A 17,290-nucleotide genomic window follows, 5' to 3' on the forward strand; every position below is an offset into this window, starting at 1 on the left:
GGTTTAATACTGTTAAAAAGTCGTTGTCCTACTACACCATGGGTCTCCAACACTCTCAAGCTACCAGTCGCTTGCCGCCCCCTTCTGAGTAGCTTGCCAAAAGGTCAAGCAGTATACATTTAAACACAATTGTTGCCGCGAGGCATTCCAGCCTACGAATTTAATAAAAAGTAAATCAGGCAAAATTAAAAATTAACTCAATTTAGGCTACTTGGCTACGCAATAAGGTTTCTATGTATTTACAGCACAGCGCACATTCAATTAATGAATGAAAGCGGCTGCCTTGACTCGCAATAAACAGATGGGTGGAAATCCCGACACTCTTTCAACTACATAAAACTTAACAGTGAACCATCAAATACCCCCCCAAATTTCAGTGCCCATCAGTCCCAACATTTAGCAATTGAATCAAACAGTCCAAAAGTGAATTAAATCCCAAACCAAAGCGAAAATTTTTGATAGCCTACCGGTATGCTGCTCCAAACGAAACGCATGTCTCACAATAAAACGCACTTTAGGAAAAAAAGATCCTTAACTGCTGTTATCTACGCTAATTTGTTTATGAAGACGCATCTGTTTTGGCTTTCATTAATGGTTTAACTACTCAAGTTGCGTTTCTGAACGGTTACAGGAAGTGTTGAACAGTGTTGGCCCACTTTAAGTGTAGCCTTTTACTTTAATTCTAAGAATAAAATTCTACAACAGAAGCCTAATAAGAAATAAAGGCCTGCCTCGAATACAAGCCTGCCCCAAATAAAGGCCTGTGCTTTGTGCAGCCTAAGTAAACAAAAGACCCCGGCCACAATTTGAGGATTTATTTATTTTACAAACGTTAGGTTCACTTAAATTAGAGTGCCTTTTAAGGACTATTAGACTATTTCTGGTCATATTCCAACTTTAGCTAGCTAGTTTGCTTATGAAATATAATTGTTTTTTTCTTAAATTGGCTAGCTAGCTAGTAACAATTATCATTGAATAAGTTAGCGTCCTTACCTTATCTATCGATAGTTGATATACTAAGTTAGCTAGCTTGTGAAAATTCAGTCTCCCAAGATGCGCGCGTATCATGGAGATAGCTATGGTAACAAACAACCTGTGGAAAGTGCGAGCACGGTCTGTCAATCATAGCTAATTGACAGTTTTCATTACCACGCCCAGACAGTGTGGGTGAACTTTTATAGTGGGAAATTTAGGCTTAGAAGACGACCTTAGGCTTTAAATGACCGAATAAATATGCACATTTGTTTTGCTGTTGCCTAAAGTCTAGCAAGTATCACATTCAACCACCATGATTAAATTACGTTACATTACATTACAGCTCTACATTGTTTTTCCAGTAGGTGTCACTAGTGTGCACTTGAGAACTCGAGTAATGAACCAAATTTAGATACAATTGGCAGGAAAGCCTCAACGCTTCATTGAACCCAATTTTCCCATCACTACAAATCTCGTTGTGGTAAACTGTTGTGGGATAAGCTGCAACCTAAACAGGCCAACTGTATACTATATGTTTATACATTTTCATCATGTCGTGTCCCTGGACAGGCCCATAAAACTACTGTAGAAGAAGCACTTTTCCTCTCAAAGGACCTTGCTGTCTACTGCAGTAAGGGCGGAATGGGGAGAAGTCTGCAAACCACAACCAAAATGGAGGATAGGGTGGTGGTCGGTCCTCTCACCTTCACCAACATGGCAGCCAACCCTGGCTCGTTCTCTCCAATCACGTGGCAGTTCTCTCCCCGGGGAGCACTTCCGGTGGCGTTTCCTGTGTTTGTAAACTGAGAAAAACTGGAACTCGGACGAGAGATTATAAACAGCGAAATACGAGGGAACCAAAAAGGTAAATTGATCATTCAAAACGTCCATTGGCTTCGATTATAACTTACTCTCTACATTGTTAAATCGACTTTAAAACAGACTGGGAAACAAGCTCCGTAGACGTATCTAAAGGGACTGTAGCCACACGATTTGTGTGGCTAGACTGGTGAGGGGGGTGCAGTACGCAATGACCATCATCACGAACGTCTTGGATTATCGCGAAATCTCGCTTGAATTTCCAGTGCTCGTGTATCCTATTCGAGTCCATGGTGGCTCGTGTTTAATCTTCTTGCATTTTAATGGTGTGCTCCTTAAACAACGCGTGATCAAAACTATTTTTTTCTTCATTTATTCGGTTAGATGCCGAGATAAAGAACCCGTGGCTGCCTTTGAACGTAGAGCTGTTTGCGAGTTAGCTTGCTAGCTGACGTTAACTAACGTACCAGTCAACACAATTCAAATGCATTGTTCTACGCTGAGTATGCGTTGCTGAAAGTGAGGTCAAATAAGAGGTGAAGAAAATTTACCATTATAATAGTATCCACTGTAGCGAACTAAATGTGCTCCAACTAAAATAAACATCGATTTAACAACTGTCCTATGGATGAAATGTACTAGTGCGGGGTTTAGCAGTCTTGACTAGAACAATAGTTTGGGCTTGACAGAGCTATCGCTAGCTAGCTGGCTAACGTTGGCTGAAATGGCTTACGTTAGTTGTAGCTTCTAGATTGACTGGCTAGCTAGTTTCGCATTTTTTCTGATAGCAACGAAGTTGTCAGTTGACGTTATCCGTCTTCATGCATTGAGATGGCTGGCCTAACTTATTTGTTGTTGTTGTAGCTACATTTGATTATATCGACCAACTAGCTAAACATTCTTCAGAGTCAAATGAAGAATGTTTAGCTAGTTGGTCGATATAATCAAATGTAGCTACAACAACAACAAATAAGTTAGACAACTAGCTAATTTAGCTATCACAAATTTACTGTCATCTGAAAGTTACGTGGCTCGCTAACCTTAAGTTAACCAGAGTCCAGCTAGCTAACCAACAGAAGTTAACAAGAGTAAGTTAACGTTAGCCAATACAAGTGTGTTATGTTGGCTAGCTATGTTTTTGTATTACCTAGTAACATAACATAAAGTTGTTTCTAGCTAAGTAACGTTATTCATTCGAGGCAGACTGACGTAAGTTAGGCGAACGTTTAAGATGCAACCTATGCTCCAGAAGCAGACAGTTTTGTAATTATTTGAAAATACAATCCAAATTTTGTCTTGTCCGATTAATTACGACAAATAACCGTCAGTAACGTGACAGAAGGTGATCCGAAAAGCTGCGCCCCGTGGGTGGCTGTCGCAAACATTAGCATTGCCATGAACTTAGTGAAAATGGTAGGTTAGCTACTTAGGTTATTTAGCCTAGATGGAGCCTAAATATGAACTGTGACGAAGAACTTCAGAATGACGTTGTCTACTCTCTTTGAGGCAAAATGCAGAGAGGCATTTCTCTTCTCTTTAGTTTATGAGGTACGCGTATTCAGTTGTTTTTATCTAAAACGTGTAGTCTAACACAATTTCTTCTGAAATTCAGAACATGACAAGGCATAGCAGTAATCACTCAATTTTTTGGACATAGGCCTATTATACCCTTTGAAGAACATAGTTTCATTTTGATTTGGAACTTTCCGCATTACCTGCTCTTTGAATATGGTTGAATATGCAAGACGTTTTGGTCATTTTCTTGGCTGGGCCAAACTTTTTAGCTTTTTATGATTTTTGAATAAATTATCTATTCGACTTAGTTTTCCTTTAACCCAAATCTCTACTATCTATGAGCCAATATCTCGACAATGACATATCCCATGAGGCTTGTGTTTTGGATGTTCTTCATTGAATATATAAATATTTACACAAAGCTTGAGCAAAGTGAGTGGTCATCTCCAACACATCTGGTTGAATCTTCACGGAATGACCCTTGGATAATAACTTGGAATTTTGTATTGGAATGCTCTTATGTGCCTTATTTCACTCTGTTCCATAACAAGCTTTTATTGATAAAGTACTCAAACACTAATCTTCTCAAGTGTCGTATCCCTTATATATGTGTATATACACTACATGCAGCCGTCTGCTTGCACTATATATTATTTTTCAAATTGAAGTCATTCAACTACACTCAGTGAGCAATTTATAAGGTAGACCTGTACACCAGCTTGTGAACACAAATAGTTAATCAGTCAAACATGGCAGCAACTAAAGGCATAAAAGCATGCAGATGTGTTCTAGAGGTTCAGCTGTTGTTCAGACCAAATGTAAGAATGGGGAAGAAATGTGATCTAAGTGGCTTTGACCGTGCAGTGGTTGTTTGTGCCAGACAGGGTGGTTTGAGGATCTCCGAAACTGCTGATCTCCTGGGATTTTCATGCACAACAGTCTCTAGAGTTTGGGGAGAATGGTCCGAAAAAAATAAATAAAAAAATCTAGTGAGCAGTAGTTCTGCGGGCAAAAACGCGTTGTCAATGAGAGAGCTCTGAGAAGAAGGGCCAGGAAGGTGACAGTAACGCAAATAACCACACATTACAACGGTGGAAGGCAGAAGAGCATTGCTGAACACAAAACCTATCAAACCTGTAAGGGGATAGGCTACAGCAGCAGAAGATTTAATAAATCTAAATTAAATTCACGCAAACATATCAGCACTAAGCCCACAATAGCTTATGAGGTAAACGCTCCCTTAGGGGAGAAAAACCCTCAAACAGTGGCAAGAAAAAACTCCCCGATAGGAATAAATCTCCGGAGGAACCCGGCTATAGTGGCATGCCCATCCTCCGCTGGCTTATAGGTTTAATGTATGAAACGAAAGTCTATAAAATAAGTATAATAAATACCTAATAAAGTGAAAAATTCTGTACTTTTATTTCAATACATTTGCGCATGTTTCAATGTCAATCTCATTTCTGAAAACCACAGGTCCCAAAATTATTGGCACCACTAACAATTATTGTGAATTAAATCAAACAAATTAAATTGTAATTTTGTCATTTTATTGGTACTATGTAAAATCAATGGCACAATTAATTCAACAAAGTACCAGGAAATCTTGGCAGAAAATCTGCTGTCCTCTGCTCAGAAGCTGAAACTTGGTTATAGGTGGATTGTCCAGCAGGACAATGACTCCAAACGGACATCAAAATCTACATAGAAATGGTTAATTAAATCCCAAGGCTGTCAATAGTTATGAAAAGTTCTGCATGGTGGAGTGGTAAAAAAAAAAATCCCTCCAAATGTGTTCTCTAATCTTATCACAAATGATAAGAGATGTAATAAGGTTAGACAACATGGTTTTCATCTTTTCCAGGGACGTAAACCTGGTGTAATTGTACAACCTGTTTTTTAAGGGTATAAAATTATTAATCAATAACACTTTACGTCAGGGCTGTAGTGGTACATAGAAAGGTGCGTAAGCCCTTGTCCTTGCTCATATCAGTTGCATCTCAGGCTGCGCCAGTCTGGCCAGTATTTGTTGGCCAGCCTTAACTTTGACTTAAAAGTTACATCACAAAATCAACAGAAATATAGAAAATGTACTTTTTCCCCAACAAGTCTTACATTATTCTTATGCTACCCTACATTGGCTTTTAAATTGTAGTGTAATTGTCATCTTATGCATCCTGCCTTGTATCTGTCTATCTAGTGTGCTTAAGATCTGTGTCCTTACAGTAACAGCATGAATAATCTCAAATGAAAAACGATATTACAATTAAACAAAATATTAATCTAAATACTAAAGAGTATCCTTGCCAGTTTTCCAAACTTTATTGGATAGCCTTTATTATCCTTCAGATCTTGTCAGGTTCTTCTATAGTCCACCCCTGGGCAGTCAACAGGGGACCTGAGAAAGCTTCCGTTGAATCAATAGTGAATGCAAAACAAGGCAAATAATTATAAAGTAACTATTGTGTATAATCGACATGCAATGGTAATGGTAGTAAGAAAATTAATAATGCATAAAAATGACCAGAATAACCTATGTAAAGCACAAATTGATGAATGATGTGGTGCTATCTTCACATGATTTAACAAAATTCACATGTAGCTTTGGAGCTAAGGCTATTTCCTTTTTTCCAGATGCTGAAATGTCGATTATATTTTACTACATTTATGTGGCTTCCTCCAGATATTTTATGTGCTTGTGTTAAACATGTCTTCCAGGGCTCTGCTGCCAGATGAGCGGGGTGGGTGAATCCTCCTGTCAGATAGACCATCCTGAGTGACGGCTCTTCAGGCTGTTCCGTCACCACCCCCCACCCCCACCCCCACGATTAGGGACCGTGGCGATGACACACCTACCTAGCAGCTCAGTCCGTGACCACATGAAATGGGTCAGTGTTCCCCCTCTTTATTAATGGCGAAACTTTCTTCTTCTTTTATTTATTTATTAATGGCCATAGTCAGCATCAGCATCATCGGTGGCAGAAGCGCGTAATGCACTCGTTTAGAGCCACAATCATCCCTGGGCCATACACTTTATCTTTGTTAGTTTATGTGTCTGTGTGTATTTAGGAACAATTTAGGGACACAATATTCTCTCTGTGGTAATACTTCTGAACTCGGTTATTGGTACCCGTCTTACGCAATAGCATGTTATAGCCTAACCAACATTAAAGAGAAGCCACACAATTGTATGCTGCCAGATGGCTGAGGCGAGGCAGGGCTGGGTTTGGGTAGTGCTTTCAATGGGAACCCTCCTGGGAAATTGTAAGCTGCTGAAGAGGCGTTGGTGGGCACAACAGGGAACCAGCATATAACTGATGCACCCAGTGTAATAACGGGGACACTGTGCTGTCAAAAAGGCTATCCTTTGGATTATATATTAAATGGATGTTCTAAAGGGAGTAAAATGACATGTTACTGGTGTGACGGCCTCAGTCTACTTGGCTGTTAGTGCTGATACACCTGGGAAACCTGTGCAAGGCAGCTGAAGCGACAACACATGCCCGAACGTGTTACACGCATTCAAACACTTTCACTACTGACTTACACACCTCATATCTTTTTGTACTTGTAAATTACAGTGCATCCGGAAAGTATTCACAGCGCTTCACTTTTCCCACATTTTGTTATGTTACAGCCTTATTCCAAAATGGAATTTCTTTTTTTTTTAAAGTTCTACACACAACACCCCACAATGACAACATGAAAGAAGTTTATTTTTATTTATTTTTTTAGAAATTTTTGCAAATTTATTAAAAATAAAAAAACTAAGAAATCATATGCACATAAGTATTCACAGCCTTTGCCATGAAGCTCAAAATTGAGCTCAGGTGCATCCTGTTTCCACTGATCAACCTTGAGATGTTTCTAAAGCTTAATTGGAGTCCACCTGTGGTAAATTCAGTTGATTGGACATGATTTGGAAAGGCACACACTTGTCTATATAAGGTCCCACAGTTGACAGTGCATGTCGGAGCACAAACCAAGCATGAAGTCAAAGGAATTGTCTGTAGACCTCCGAGACAGGATTGTCTCGAGGCACAAATCTGGGGAAGGGTACAGAAAAATTTCTGCTGCTTTGAAGGTCCCAATGAGCACAGTGGCCTCCATCATCTGTAAATGGAAGAAGTTCGGAACCACCAGGACTCTTCCTAGAGCTGGCCGCCCGTCTAAACTGAGCAATCGGGGGAGAAAGGCCTTGGTCACTCTGTCAGAGCTCCAGCGTTCCTCTGTGGAGAGAGGAGAACCTTCCAGAAGGACAACCATCTCTGCAGCAATCCACCAATCAGGCCTGTATGGTAGAGTGGCCAGATGGAAGCCACTCCTTAGTAAAAGGCACATGGAAGGACTCTCAGACCATGAGAGGGGCGACAAGGCAGTAAGAGCAGTCTTCTGGCAGTCGGAGGGTTGCCGATTCGATCCCCCGCCCGGGCTGTGTCGAAGTGTCCCTGAGCAAGACACCTAACCCCCAAATGCTCCTGACGAGCTGGTCGGTGCCTTGCACGGCTGCCAATCACCGTCGGTGTGTGAGTGTGTGTATGAATGGGTGAATGAGAAGCATCAATTGTATAGCACTTTGGATGAAGGCGCTATATAAATGGCAACCATGAGAAACAAAATTCTCTGGTCTGAGGAGACAAAGATTGAACTCTTTGGCGTGAATGCCAGGCATCATGTTTGGAGGAAACCAGGCACCGCTCATCACCTGGCCAATACCATCCCTACAGTGAAGCATGGTGGTGGCAGCATCATGCTGTGGGGATGTTTTTCAGCAGCAGGAACTGGGAGACTAGTCATTATTGAGGGAAAGATGAATGCAGCAATGTACAGAGACATCCTGGATGAAAACCTGCTCCAGAGCGCTCTTGACCTCAAACTGGGGCGACGGTTCATCTTTCAGCAGGACAACGACCCTAAGCACACAGCCAAGATATCAAAGGAGTGGCTTCAGGACAACTCTGTGAATTTCCTTGAGTGGCCCAGCCAGAGGCCAGACTTGAATCCGATTGAACATCTCTGGAGAGATCTGAAAATGGCTGTGCACCGACGCTCCCCATCCAACCTGATGGAGCTTGAGAGGTGCTGCAAAGAGCAATGGGCGAAACTGCCCAAAGATAGGTGTGCCAAACTTGTGGCATCATATTCAAAAAGACTTGAGGCTGTAATTGCTGCCAAAGGTGCATCAACAAAGTATTGAGCAAAGGCTGTGAATACTTGCATGTGATTTCTTAGTTTTTTATTTTTAATACATTTGCAAAAATTTCAAAAAAACTTTATTTCATTTTGGACTAAGGCTGTAAGCTACACTCTGTGTCAAAAGTTGGAAACAACAATGATTTGGCTCAATTTACGCTTGCTAAAGGAATCTACGGCCTCACCTTTTACAGCACTCTGTGCCAGTGGGGTTTGCTGTTGTGCAGACCGTGGTACATGTAGCTTATTTGCAGAGAAACTCATTGTCATGATACCTTTTTCCAATGTTTCATTTCGGCTATTTTAATTGATCTCCTCCTTAATTGTGTCTTCTCCCTCCTTTGTGCTTCCCTTTGGTTGGGTTGTGACGTAATAAAGAGGGGGGCTGTCCAGCATCTGAACCCGGGACCTTTGACATCCAAAGTGAGAATCATACCCCTAGAACTCTGCATTGACTTCGGCCACTACAGTGTGCACATCCCTGCTAGCCGACCTTGCTGAGATGTTCGTGCACCAATGTCAATCCAGAGATTGCCTTCAGTTAGTCTGAAATGTCACATGGGTGGCTACGTCCTGTCTTCTTGTGTGATTGAGTGTATGAACGTACCATCTTTATTTTAAGAAGCTAGAGTTTTTGAAATCGTCAGTGTCTGAAAGCATGTTAACGGGCATTACCGGCGCCCTTACGCACAGCCCATTCAACCGCAAGTCCAGGGCTGCTCCCCTCAGTCTGATTCTGTTCCTCCGTTCCTCTCCTCTCCCCTGGACGTGTGCGCTGACTGGCAGGCGGGTCTGCTGGGCTGTGAAGCGGTTCTGTCCAGCATGGCTCTCATGCAGGCTAGCTCCATGGCTGGGCAGAAGAAGATGATGTCACCATTGAGTCACGGGCAGAGGGACAACAACGAGCGCAGCTCACAGGGTCACATGATCCTGCCTTCTGGAATGAGCTGCCCACCGCTGGTGAGAGTGGGGGGGAGGCAGACTATTTATTCAGACCAAATGTATTTTATTAATGCCACATTCAAATGCATTTCTGTAGTGCAACCTGGAGGTTAACTGTAAGATTTTGAGACTGGATTGTGGGTAAATGGGTTGGGACGTAATCTTATTAGTATAGAATGAATATATGAAGTGGTTTCTATAGAAACATATTTTTGCTGTCCTTGCTTTGTTATAAAAATAGAAGGATTGCAGTACTTATCATGGCCTGCTGATCACACATACACTTCCAGGTATTTGTCTTTATCAGTTGAGTTGACGTACCTGAATTTGAAACCTTATCTTGCAAAGCAGCGTATGTAGTGTTTTGCACGTCTTCCTTTCCTAAAACTCCCATGGTACATTGCAAAGTCTGGCCAGTATTCATTCATAAAACAGCATTAACTTAAAAGTAAAAGTAAGCATTACACCTTTTCTTATAAAATCCAAATTTAATCAGTGTAGCTCTAGAGAGAGTTTCTGGTGTCTGGTTTGTTTAAATGTCGAAATTTGTAAGGGCTTATCTTTAAATAAAGCAGTTTTAGGTTCAACAGCACTAACACAGTTATTTTATTATTGTCTCTCAGTGCTCCTGTTTCCTCTTAATCGCATGTTTAGGGAATTCTCATATGCAGTAGTTTTTGGTTTTAGGGCGCTTGTCTCTAAGTGCAATAGTTTTGGTTTTTGGACACTTTTGTCTAAACATAACAGCTGTGGTTACAGGGCACTTTTCTCTCAACACATTGGTTTTAAAACCCTGCCTGGTTTTAAAATGACAGTCTTTACCCTGCAGCTCATAAGAAAGGAAGGAGAGTTCCACTCCTCTCGGCTGTTGGACGATAAGGAAATGAGGGACAGTGACGACATGCAGCTGAAAAAGAAGAACAGGAAGTCAGGAACTCCCTGCAAAGTGAGAGCGTGGGGGAGGGGGAGGGGGGGCACGGGGACCTGAGGCAGTATGGAGGGGTGGGGGTGGAGGCACTGGAAAAGAAAGGGGGGGAGGGTTGTGGAACGGACTAACTTGTGCGTGTGCTGTACATTTGAAATGAGCCCTCTGTGCTTCTATTGACTGACCACCGAAACATGTTCTCATAAAAAAGTGGTACACGTTTGTGCATTGATTATGTTCATTTTAGTGAAGGTAAAAAATATTAGAACTATAAGAAGGCAAAATCGTTAAACAAATTTAGAACCCGCTCCACCTAGCAGAATCATAATGTATTTTCAATTTTATATATACACTCACATGCACACATTATACATACATGGAGACACTCTATATATCGAAGTGTACATATATCACAGAACTGTACATGCATCTAACATTAATGTGTGCCAAAAATTAAAATGCATATTACTAATGAAAAATGAATCATTCATGAGTCTGAAAGTGTTGAAACAGAAGGGCATGCAGTTTCGGGCCTGCTTTTCGGGGCCACCCTCATCGTGCCCCCCCCCCCCCCCCAGGTGGTGGTGGTGGACGAGAATGGCGACTGTCCACTCAAAGTGCAGAAGAACTTCATCTGTGAGCACTGCTACGGTGCCTTCCGCAGCGGCTACCACCTGAAACGACACATCCTCATCCACACAGGTGAGCATCCACCGCCCTGCCCTTCTCCCAGAGCCTGGAGCGCAAGGCTCGCCTTGAACAATATCCGTCATTATTCCTGTTAATCACACGTACACAGACAGGCCCACACATGCGCTTTGGTAAGGCGGGCTTTGAAAGTTGAATATTTCAATTTAAATGTTGTTCAACATGGCAATTCAACATCACTGGAGTGGATATTTTCTCTAGTGGCAGTCAGCGAATGTATATGATGCTGGTTCATTACACTGTTCCCCTGCAAAGAAAAAAGTTGAATATATAGGGAGAAATTTAAGTGAATCCATAACATTTGTGAAATGGTAATGTATGATTATGTATGTATGTTCCCAGCTCGCTAACTGGCACTAGCTTTTTTTACATGAGTCAGGGCTCCGGGTGGTACTAGAAATCTTTGGCTGTTTGCAGTTTAGGGAACTGGCATCAGTATATCAGCATTCTTTCCATTTTAAAAGAATTTCCTGCTGTTGACATCTTGCTGCTGTCTACCTGGCCAGTGTATAAGCAGTACAAGCTAAGTGAGACCCTGGTATCATGTCATGCAACAGAAACCGAAAAATCACGCACGGCCTATTAATTCTCTCTGACTATTCTTATTTGTGCGCATCGTTAATGTGAAGAATTTGTGACGCTCAATAAAAAAAAAGTTGTTGACAGCGAAAAGCAGAAGAAGGCAGACGTTTCAGTCAGTGGGCCAATCTCCATTGAATGTGGAAATGGTAATGCAAATAAAAGCTAAAGCTACAAGAGAGATCCTTGGCTTTAAACCTAACTGGATGTCAGCCCTAGTCCATGTGTGTCCATGTCCCTTTCTGATATCGTTAAATGCCTGTGGGAAGAGTGACGGACTAACCCATTTTGAGTGTGATGGGTGAGACGTGTCGCAGTATGCAGGGAGGTGCCCCGCCATGGCGCTTTCTGGTTGGCATCCCATCGCTGTAAAACCATAGCAATGGAGGGAGGAGGAACAGAAACGATCCTGGCAGTGGAGCCATTGTTTTCTGGAAGCACTGTGTGTGTCGTTAGCTTTGTGGGCTAGCAGTTTGATGATGTTTGCCTTTGTCCGAAGAGCATTTCCTTACCAGGGTTTCTGTCCTTCTAGGGGAGAAGCCGTTTGAATGCAACGTGTGCGACATGCGGTTTATTCAGCGTTACCACCTGGAGAGACACAAGCGAGTTCACAGCGGAGCAAAGCTTTGTAGGCCTTCTATTTATTTTTCTCTCAAGTACCGTATGCTGGATTACGCGTGCCTGTGCATGCACTTAGTTTACAATGACCTAATTAGGTCAAATTGTTGTCTACTGTTTGCTAGGGATTTTAAACTTTTAAACAAGTCATGATCAGAAGTTTTCATCAGTAATGCAGGTGCTTGCATGGTGCTTTTCACAGGAATGACCACAAGCCATTTATCTAATGCCCTGTCGTGCAGAAAAAACTATTGCATGTTGCTAATACAAGAAATTATGTAATGTTAGTCTGGTAAAAATATAAGACTTCTTCATAATGCTGTTGCCCTGGAGAACCTTATTTAAAAAGAAATATGTATAAGCGGGTGAATCCATTGTGAGTAAAAAGATTAGCTCACTGACTGCCACTAGCTATATTTATATTCAGCCTTGCTTGTCCAACTGATGCCACTAGTACTTGTTAGCAGAATCAGTGAAGAATGTACTATTTAACTATTTAATGAAATTAAAAGTCTGAACAGCAGCACATAATGGGAGCGTGTCGCTAATAAACGAACTCACCCAGGTCCATAAAATATTCCTGTTCCTAGACTTACTTGTGCTTACCATTACTTAACTAAATTAGCCATTCACGAAGCATGGTCCGCTTTTCATTGTTACCGTGACATGCTGTCGCAATGATGGGTAACGAAAAGCTGAACACGCTTCCGGAACATTATCTGAAAGACATCGCTAAGCTGCTAACCCACAGCGCTAATGTCACGCTACGCATGCGAGCAGAGGTGCGTGCGCACTGGTGTGGCGTTAGCTACTTGATGACATATGCCTTTGTGTGGAGAGCATTTCCTAACCAGGGTCTCTGTGCACCTAGGGGAGAAGCCGTTTGCATGCGACCTGTGCGACATGCGGTTTATTCAGCGTTACCACCTGAAGAGACACGAGCGAATTCACAGCGGAGAGAAGCTTTGTACTTATTCTATTTGATTTTTGCTCAAATACCGCATTTTGCTTGTGTATACAAGGACATAGGGGAATATAAAGCATGTGAATTACTGTTTGGTGTTGTTAAACATACAGGAAACTTTGTACCATTTAAATGAACAATATTCTAAAATATGACTATGAGGCTGGAATTCATAAGAAAGGGACTTATTGTTACCCCATATCCTTGTAACTAATTCATCTGAATTACTTGAATCTGACCATGACCAAATTGTTATTTTAATCAAGGTAGAATGCAGGTGTGCGCCAGAGAAAAGTAAAACATACTGCGTAAGATTTTAATCATCAGAATACTCGCTGACTGCCACTAGTTCTTAATACACAATGAGTCAAGAGTTTTTTAAGCCAGTATCTCATGTAAACACAAGCACAGACAAGTTAGACAGAAACTACAAATGCACCATTGAGACTGTTCATTTCACCTGACCCCTCGCCTGAGGCAGGTTGCAATGTAAAGTGACGTTAGTGTTGTTTGGTTAGCGGCTTGGTTGTATTGATTACTTTCACTGGCGGTGCTTTCGCTAACGAGTTTCTCTGTGCGCTCAGGGGAGAAGCCGTTTGCGTGCGACTTATGCGACATGCGGTTCATTCAGCGCTACCACCTGGAGAGACACAAGCGTGTTCACAGCGGAGAGAAGCCTTACCAATGTGAACGTTGTCAGCAGGTGAGACACCGCCCCCACTCCTGGTGTGTGTTCTCCACGCACTCTTGGCGTATGCATTCTGGGCCTGATTTGCTACGGCCTTTAGCATGTTCATGGCTGTGGATAACTGATACTTTACCCACTTCATGAGAATTATACCTTCTCTGACCTGCATTCTGCAGTCCTTCCAGTGACTTTTCCTATGCACTTATCGCATGTCACTTTGGATAAAAGCGTCAGCCAAATAAATGTAATGTTGCACATGCAGAACCAATATCATGACCAGTGATTGGTCATGGCATTTCTTTTGCACTAGACTTTGATTGTGTAATTTCTGTGTACTAAAATGTCTTCCACTCACTGATGGTGTTGGTAAATCAGGTCCTCGATAAGAACGAAAGCGCGTGAAACGAAACTAATGACTAGTGACTAATGATTAGTGACATTGTTTTGTCGAGCCCACCCATAAGCTTTCTCTGTCTCTCCTCTTGCTCAGAATTTCTCCCGGACGGACCGGCTCCTGCGTCACCGGCGGCTGTGTCAGGGGCGGGCCGTCGCCAAAGTGGAGAACCAGTCCTGCTGCGACGTCAGGGCCTACTCCCAGGAACCCCCGCCCACCGCTGCCTGGAGCCCCCTGCACCCTCCCACCGGGCGCCTAGCCGTTTGACAGACCCCCCGCCCCCCACACCCCACTGCCACCCTGGAGCAACACAACACGACCCAGCGTCACAGGCTCACGGTCTGGAGCTCACTGGCGCCATCGCCAGGCGCAGACTGAATTTGCAGATCCGGTTATGAGCTTCCGGGAGAGACATTTGAATGTTTTTTTTTTTTGTTTTTTTTTTTTGTTTTTTTTTTCTCCCTCCCTCCTCCATTCACCCTATTTTAGTCAGCTAGTTTCTTGCAGTAGATGGTGGAGAATTTTTTTTACTTACTCTATTTGATTTATACTTTTTTTATTTTGCTATTCTGATTTTACCGTTTGTTTTATTGGTACTGAAAGGTGGGGGGTGGAAGGGTGGGCGGCAACACCATGGCAACGGCAAAAGCGGAGTATATATACGTGCATATAGCAAAACTATGGAGGGAAATTAAATGTAGTTATATGTGAAAGAACCCTGTCAGATTATGGTAGAGCAGTTAGAGGTTAGTTTTGTATACCAGCCATTGGTTGTTGAATGGTGGGCGAGACAAAAAGCTTTTTTGACACTTGCAAATGAAGACCATCCCATTAACGAAACAGGGCTGTTTTGGTTGGCGGTCAGTCATGGCCACAATGCTCTTTAATGGGAGGGAGTGGATCCGTTATCTTGTGTGGTGAGGACACGACTCATTTAGACTCCAGTGTAGAACAGCACTGAAGACTCAGGACACTGCACCAGGAGGCAGCTTTACCAATATATGTCAAATGTTTTCTTGTTTTAATATATACAGAAAGACCAACCGAATAACGTAAGCAAATACACAAAACCTTGTGGCCTTCAGTCATGCTCACAGGTGTTTGTATCATTTTTTGAGTTTTACTTTATTTTTATTTTTTATGTTAGCTTGTGAATGTGACTGGCGGTATTCAGAAGCGGATTTTATAATTCACAAGATCCTCGCCTGCTGCATTGCATTATAAAGCCTACAGGGGGCAGCAAAGGATATTTAGTACCGTCAGTGGTGCAGCCCACAGGGTTGGCACGCCCCTGAGGAGAAACCAGTTACAAGATTGAATCACCTGGGAGCGGCGAGATAAATATAGATTGCTGTTGGGGAAACCACCCGCAGATCTCTGCAGAACTGTTACAACCGTCTGACTGTGTTAGTGACTAACACTTGTAGCATTCAAGCCAAAAGGATAGTGAACATTATGACATAATCCAGAATTTAGGTGCAGATATTGTGGCCACGGCCAGGATGTGGTTAGGGCTGCAGTAACCGCTGTAGCAGCCTGTTCTCTGGAGACTTTGCTGCAGTAACCGCTGTAGCAGCCTGTTCTCTGGAGGCTTTGCTGCAGTAACACTGCTGTAGCAGCCTGTTCTCTGGAGGCTTTGCTGCAGTAACACTGCTGTAGCAGCCTGTTCTCTGGAGGCTTTGCTGCAGTAACACTGCTGTAGCAGCCTGTTCTCTGGAGGCTTCACTGCAGCGGCCTAAAGAGCTTTCCGGCAGAGAGGCGGAGATGCACAGCGGCTCCAAACTGGGCTGTTGGGGCAGGGCTGCAACACACGTAGGCAGGCCGTGGCCTCCACTGACAGTTTTAACATTTACAGCCGCCTTTCCCATCAATCTGGAAACGATGAAATGCATTTGTGAAATCGTGACCAGCAGTTGGTGGCCAACGGCGTTTTCAGTTTGACAACGTGCTACGCAACAGGCGACCTAGGGGGACAGCGAGCGGGGGACTGCATTCGCCGCACACCCCCACCCCCACTCCCGACGCATCGAAGCATCCCTGTCCGCCAATCTCAAGGACCTTTTTTTATTCGTATATTCTTAAAACACTGGAGCGATAAAAAGCTGGAGCTGATAATGGATGTATTGTTTTTAAACAGCTATAATTTTTTAGTCCATTGAAAGAGAGGGACATAACCTTGCTTTAAAATTGTGAAAAAAAGAAACAAATGACCAGTACTTGGATTAGTATTGTTTTGAGAAATCAGATTGTCTTGTATTTAAATATTCTTAGGGACCTAGAGTACCTCAGAAGATTGCAGTGTTTTAACACTGTTCTTACCCCTTCTTACCCCTAAAGCTGTAGTGAATAATCTTAATAGGAATACTAGAAGAACAACTGTGTCTAGAGTAGCAATCACAGATTAGAGTTTTTAATAGTCTTGCATGCAGATCTGTGATCCTTGGATTAACTAAAAGGATCATATATTAATTATTTGTGTAGGTATGAAGATTCTTTTGTGTTAACTTTTTTATTTTTATTGTTATCAGCATTATTGTTGAAATGGGCAAACTAATATTTACCCTCATGATCCAGTTAGTGACAATGATATGGAGTGAAGAGCAGGGCTTTCATGAAGCTGAAATAAACAACTTTTTAAAAAGACATCCGTTTTGGCATTTATTTAATGGGACATCTTGTTAAACCTGAAAGCAGTGTTCATTAGATGCTTCATATCAGACATCACACACACAGAGGAGCTGCTCCGGAGTTGGACCCAGGTGTAAATTGCTATTGTTCCTGATTATCACATTTGCCATTGCGACATGGCGTTTCATGTCTCCGTCAGTGAAGGTGAAAAACACAGATGCCTATAAATTCATACATTTGCATTGAAATTGTGATTACGCAGACATTGCCATAGGAAGGCCAATCTCATTCTGTTTTCTTTCAACTGGACACCTGTTCTGGCCTTTTAACTATTTCGGATGA

At 42.4% G+C, this 17,290-nt stretch overlaps 1 protein-coding gene across 4 annotated transcripts; it reads left to right on the top strand.

Annotated features, from left to right (window-relative positions):
• The first annotated feature begins 1,728 nt into the window (after window positions 1-1,728).
• LOC133110522 (zinc finger protein 740-like) lies at window positions 1,729-16,963 on the top strand. Of its 4 annotated transcripts, XM_061220706.1 has the most exons (9): window positions 1,729-1,840; window positions 6,028-6,197; window positions 9,289-9,462; window positions 10,274-10,390; window positions 10,948-11,071; window positions 12,189-12,284; window positions 13,146-13,241; window positions 13,823-13,941; window positions 14,417-16,963. In XM_061220706.1, exons 2-9 carry the CDS (start codon window positions 6,153-6,155, stop codon window positions 14,585-14,587), a joined length of 942 nt encoding a protein of 313 aa, XP_061076690.1. In that variant the 5' UTR covers window positions 1,729-1,840; window positions 6,028-6,152; the 3' UTR covers window positions 14,588-16,963. The 4 variants fall into 4 exon arrangements, with proteins under 4 accessions (XP_061076690.1, XP_061076691.1, XP_061076692.1 ...); XM_061220707.1 differs by lacking the exon at window positions 13,146-13,241; XM_061220708.1 differs by lacking the exon at window positions 12,189-12,284.
• The last annotated feature ends 327 nt before the right edge of the window (window positions 16,964-17,290 follow it).

This window comes from Conger conger, chromosome 14 (assembly GCF_963514075.1).
Source record: "Conger conger chromosome 14, fConCon1.1, whole genome shotgun sequence".
NCBI lineage: Eukaryota > Metazoa > Chordata > Actinopteri > Anguilliformes > Congridae > Conger > Conger conger.

Coding starts and splice junctions, on each gene's coding strand:
- LOC133110522 (XM_061220706.1), top strand. CDS start 6,153: ATGACACACCTACCTAGCAGCTCAGTCCGTGACCACATGAAATGG. Junction 11,072..12,188: donor ACACATCCTCATCCACACAG/GTGAGCATCCAC, acceptor CTGTCCTTCTAG/GGGAGAAGCCGTTTGAATGC. Junction 13,242..13,822: donor TCACAGCGGAGAGAAGCTTT/GTACTTATTCTA, acceptor CTGTGCGCTCAG/GGGAGAAGCCGTTTGCGTGC.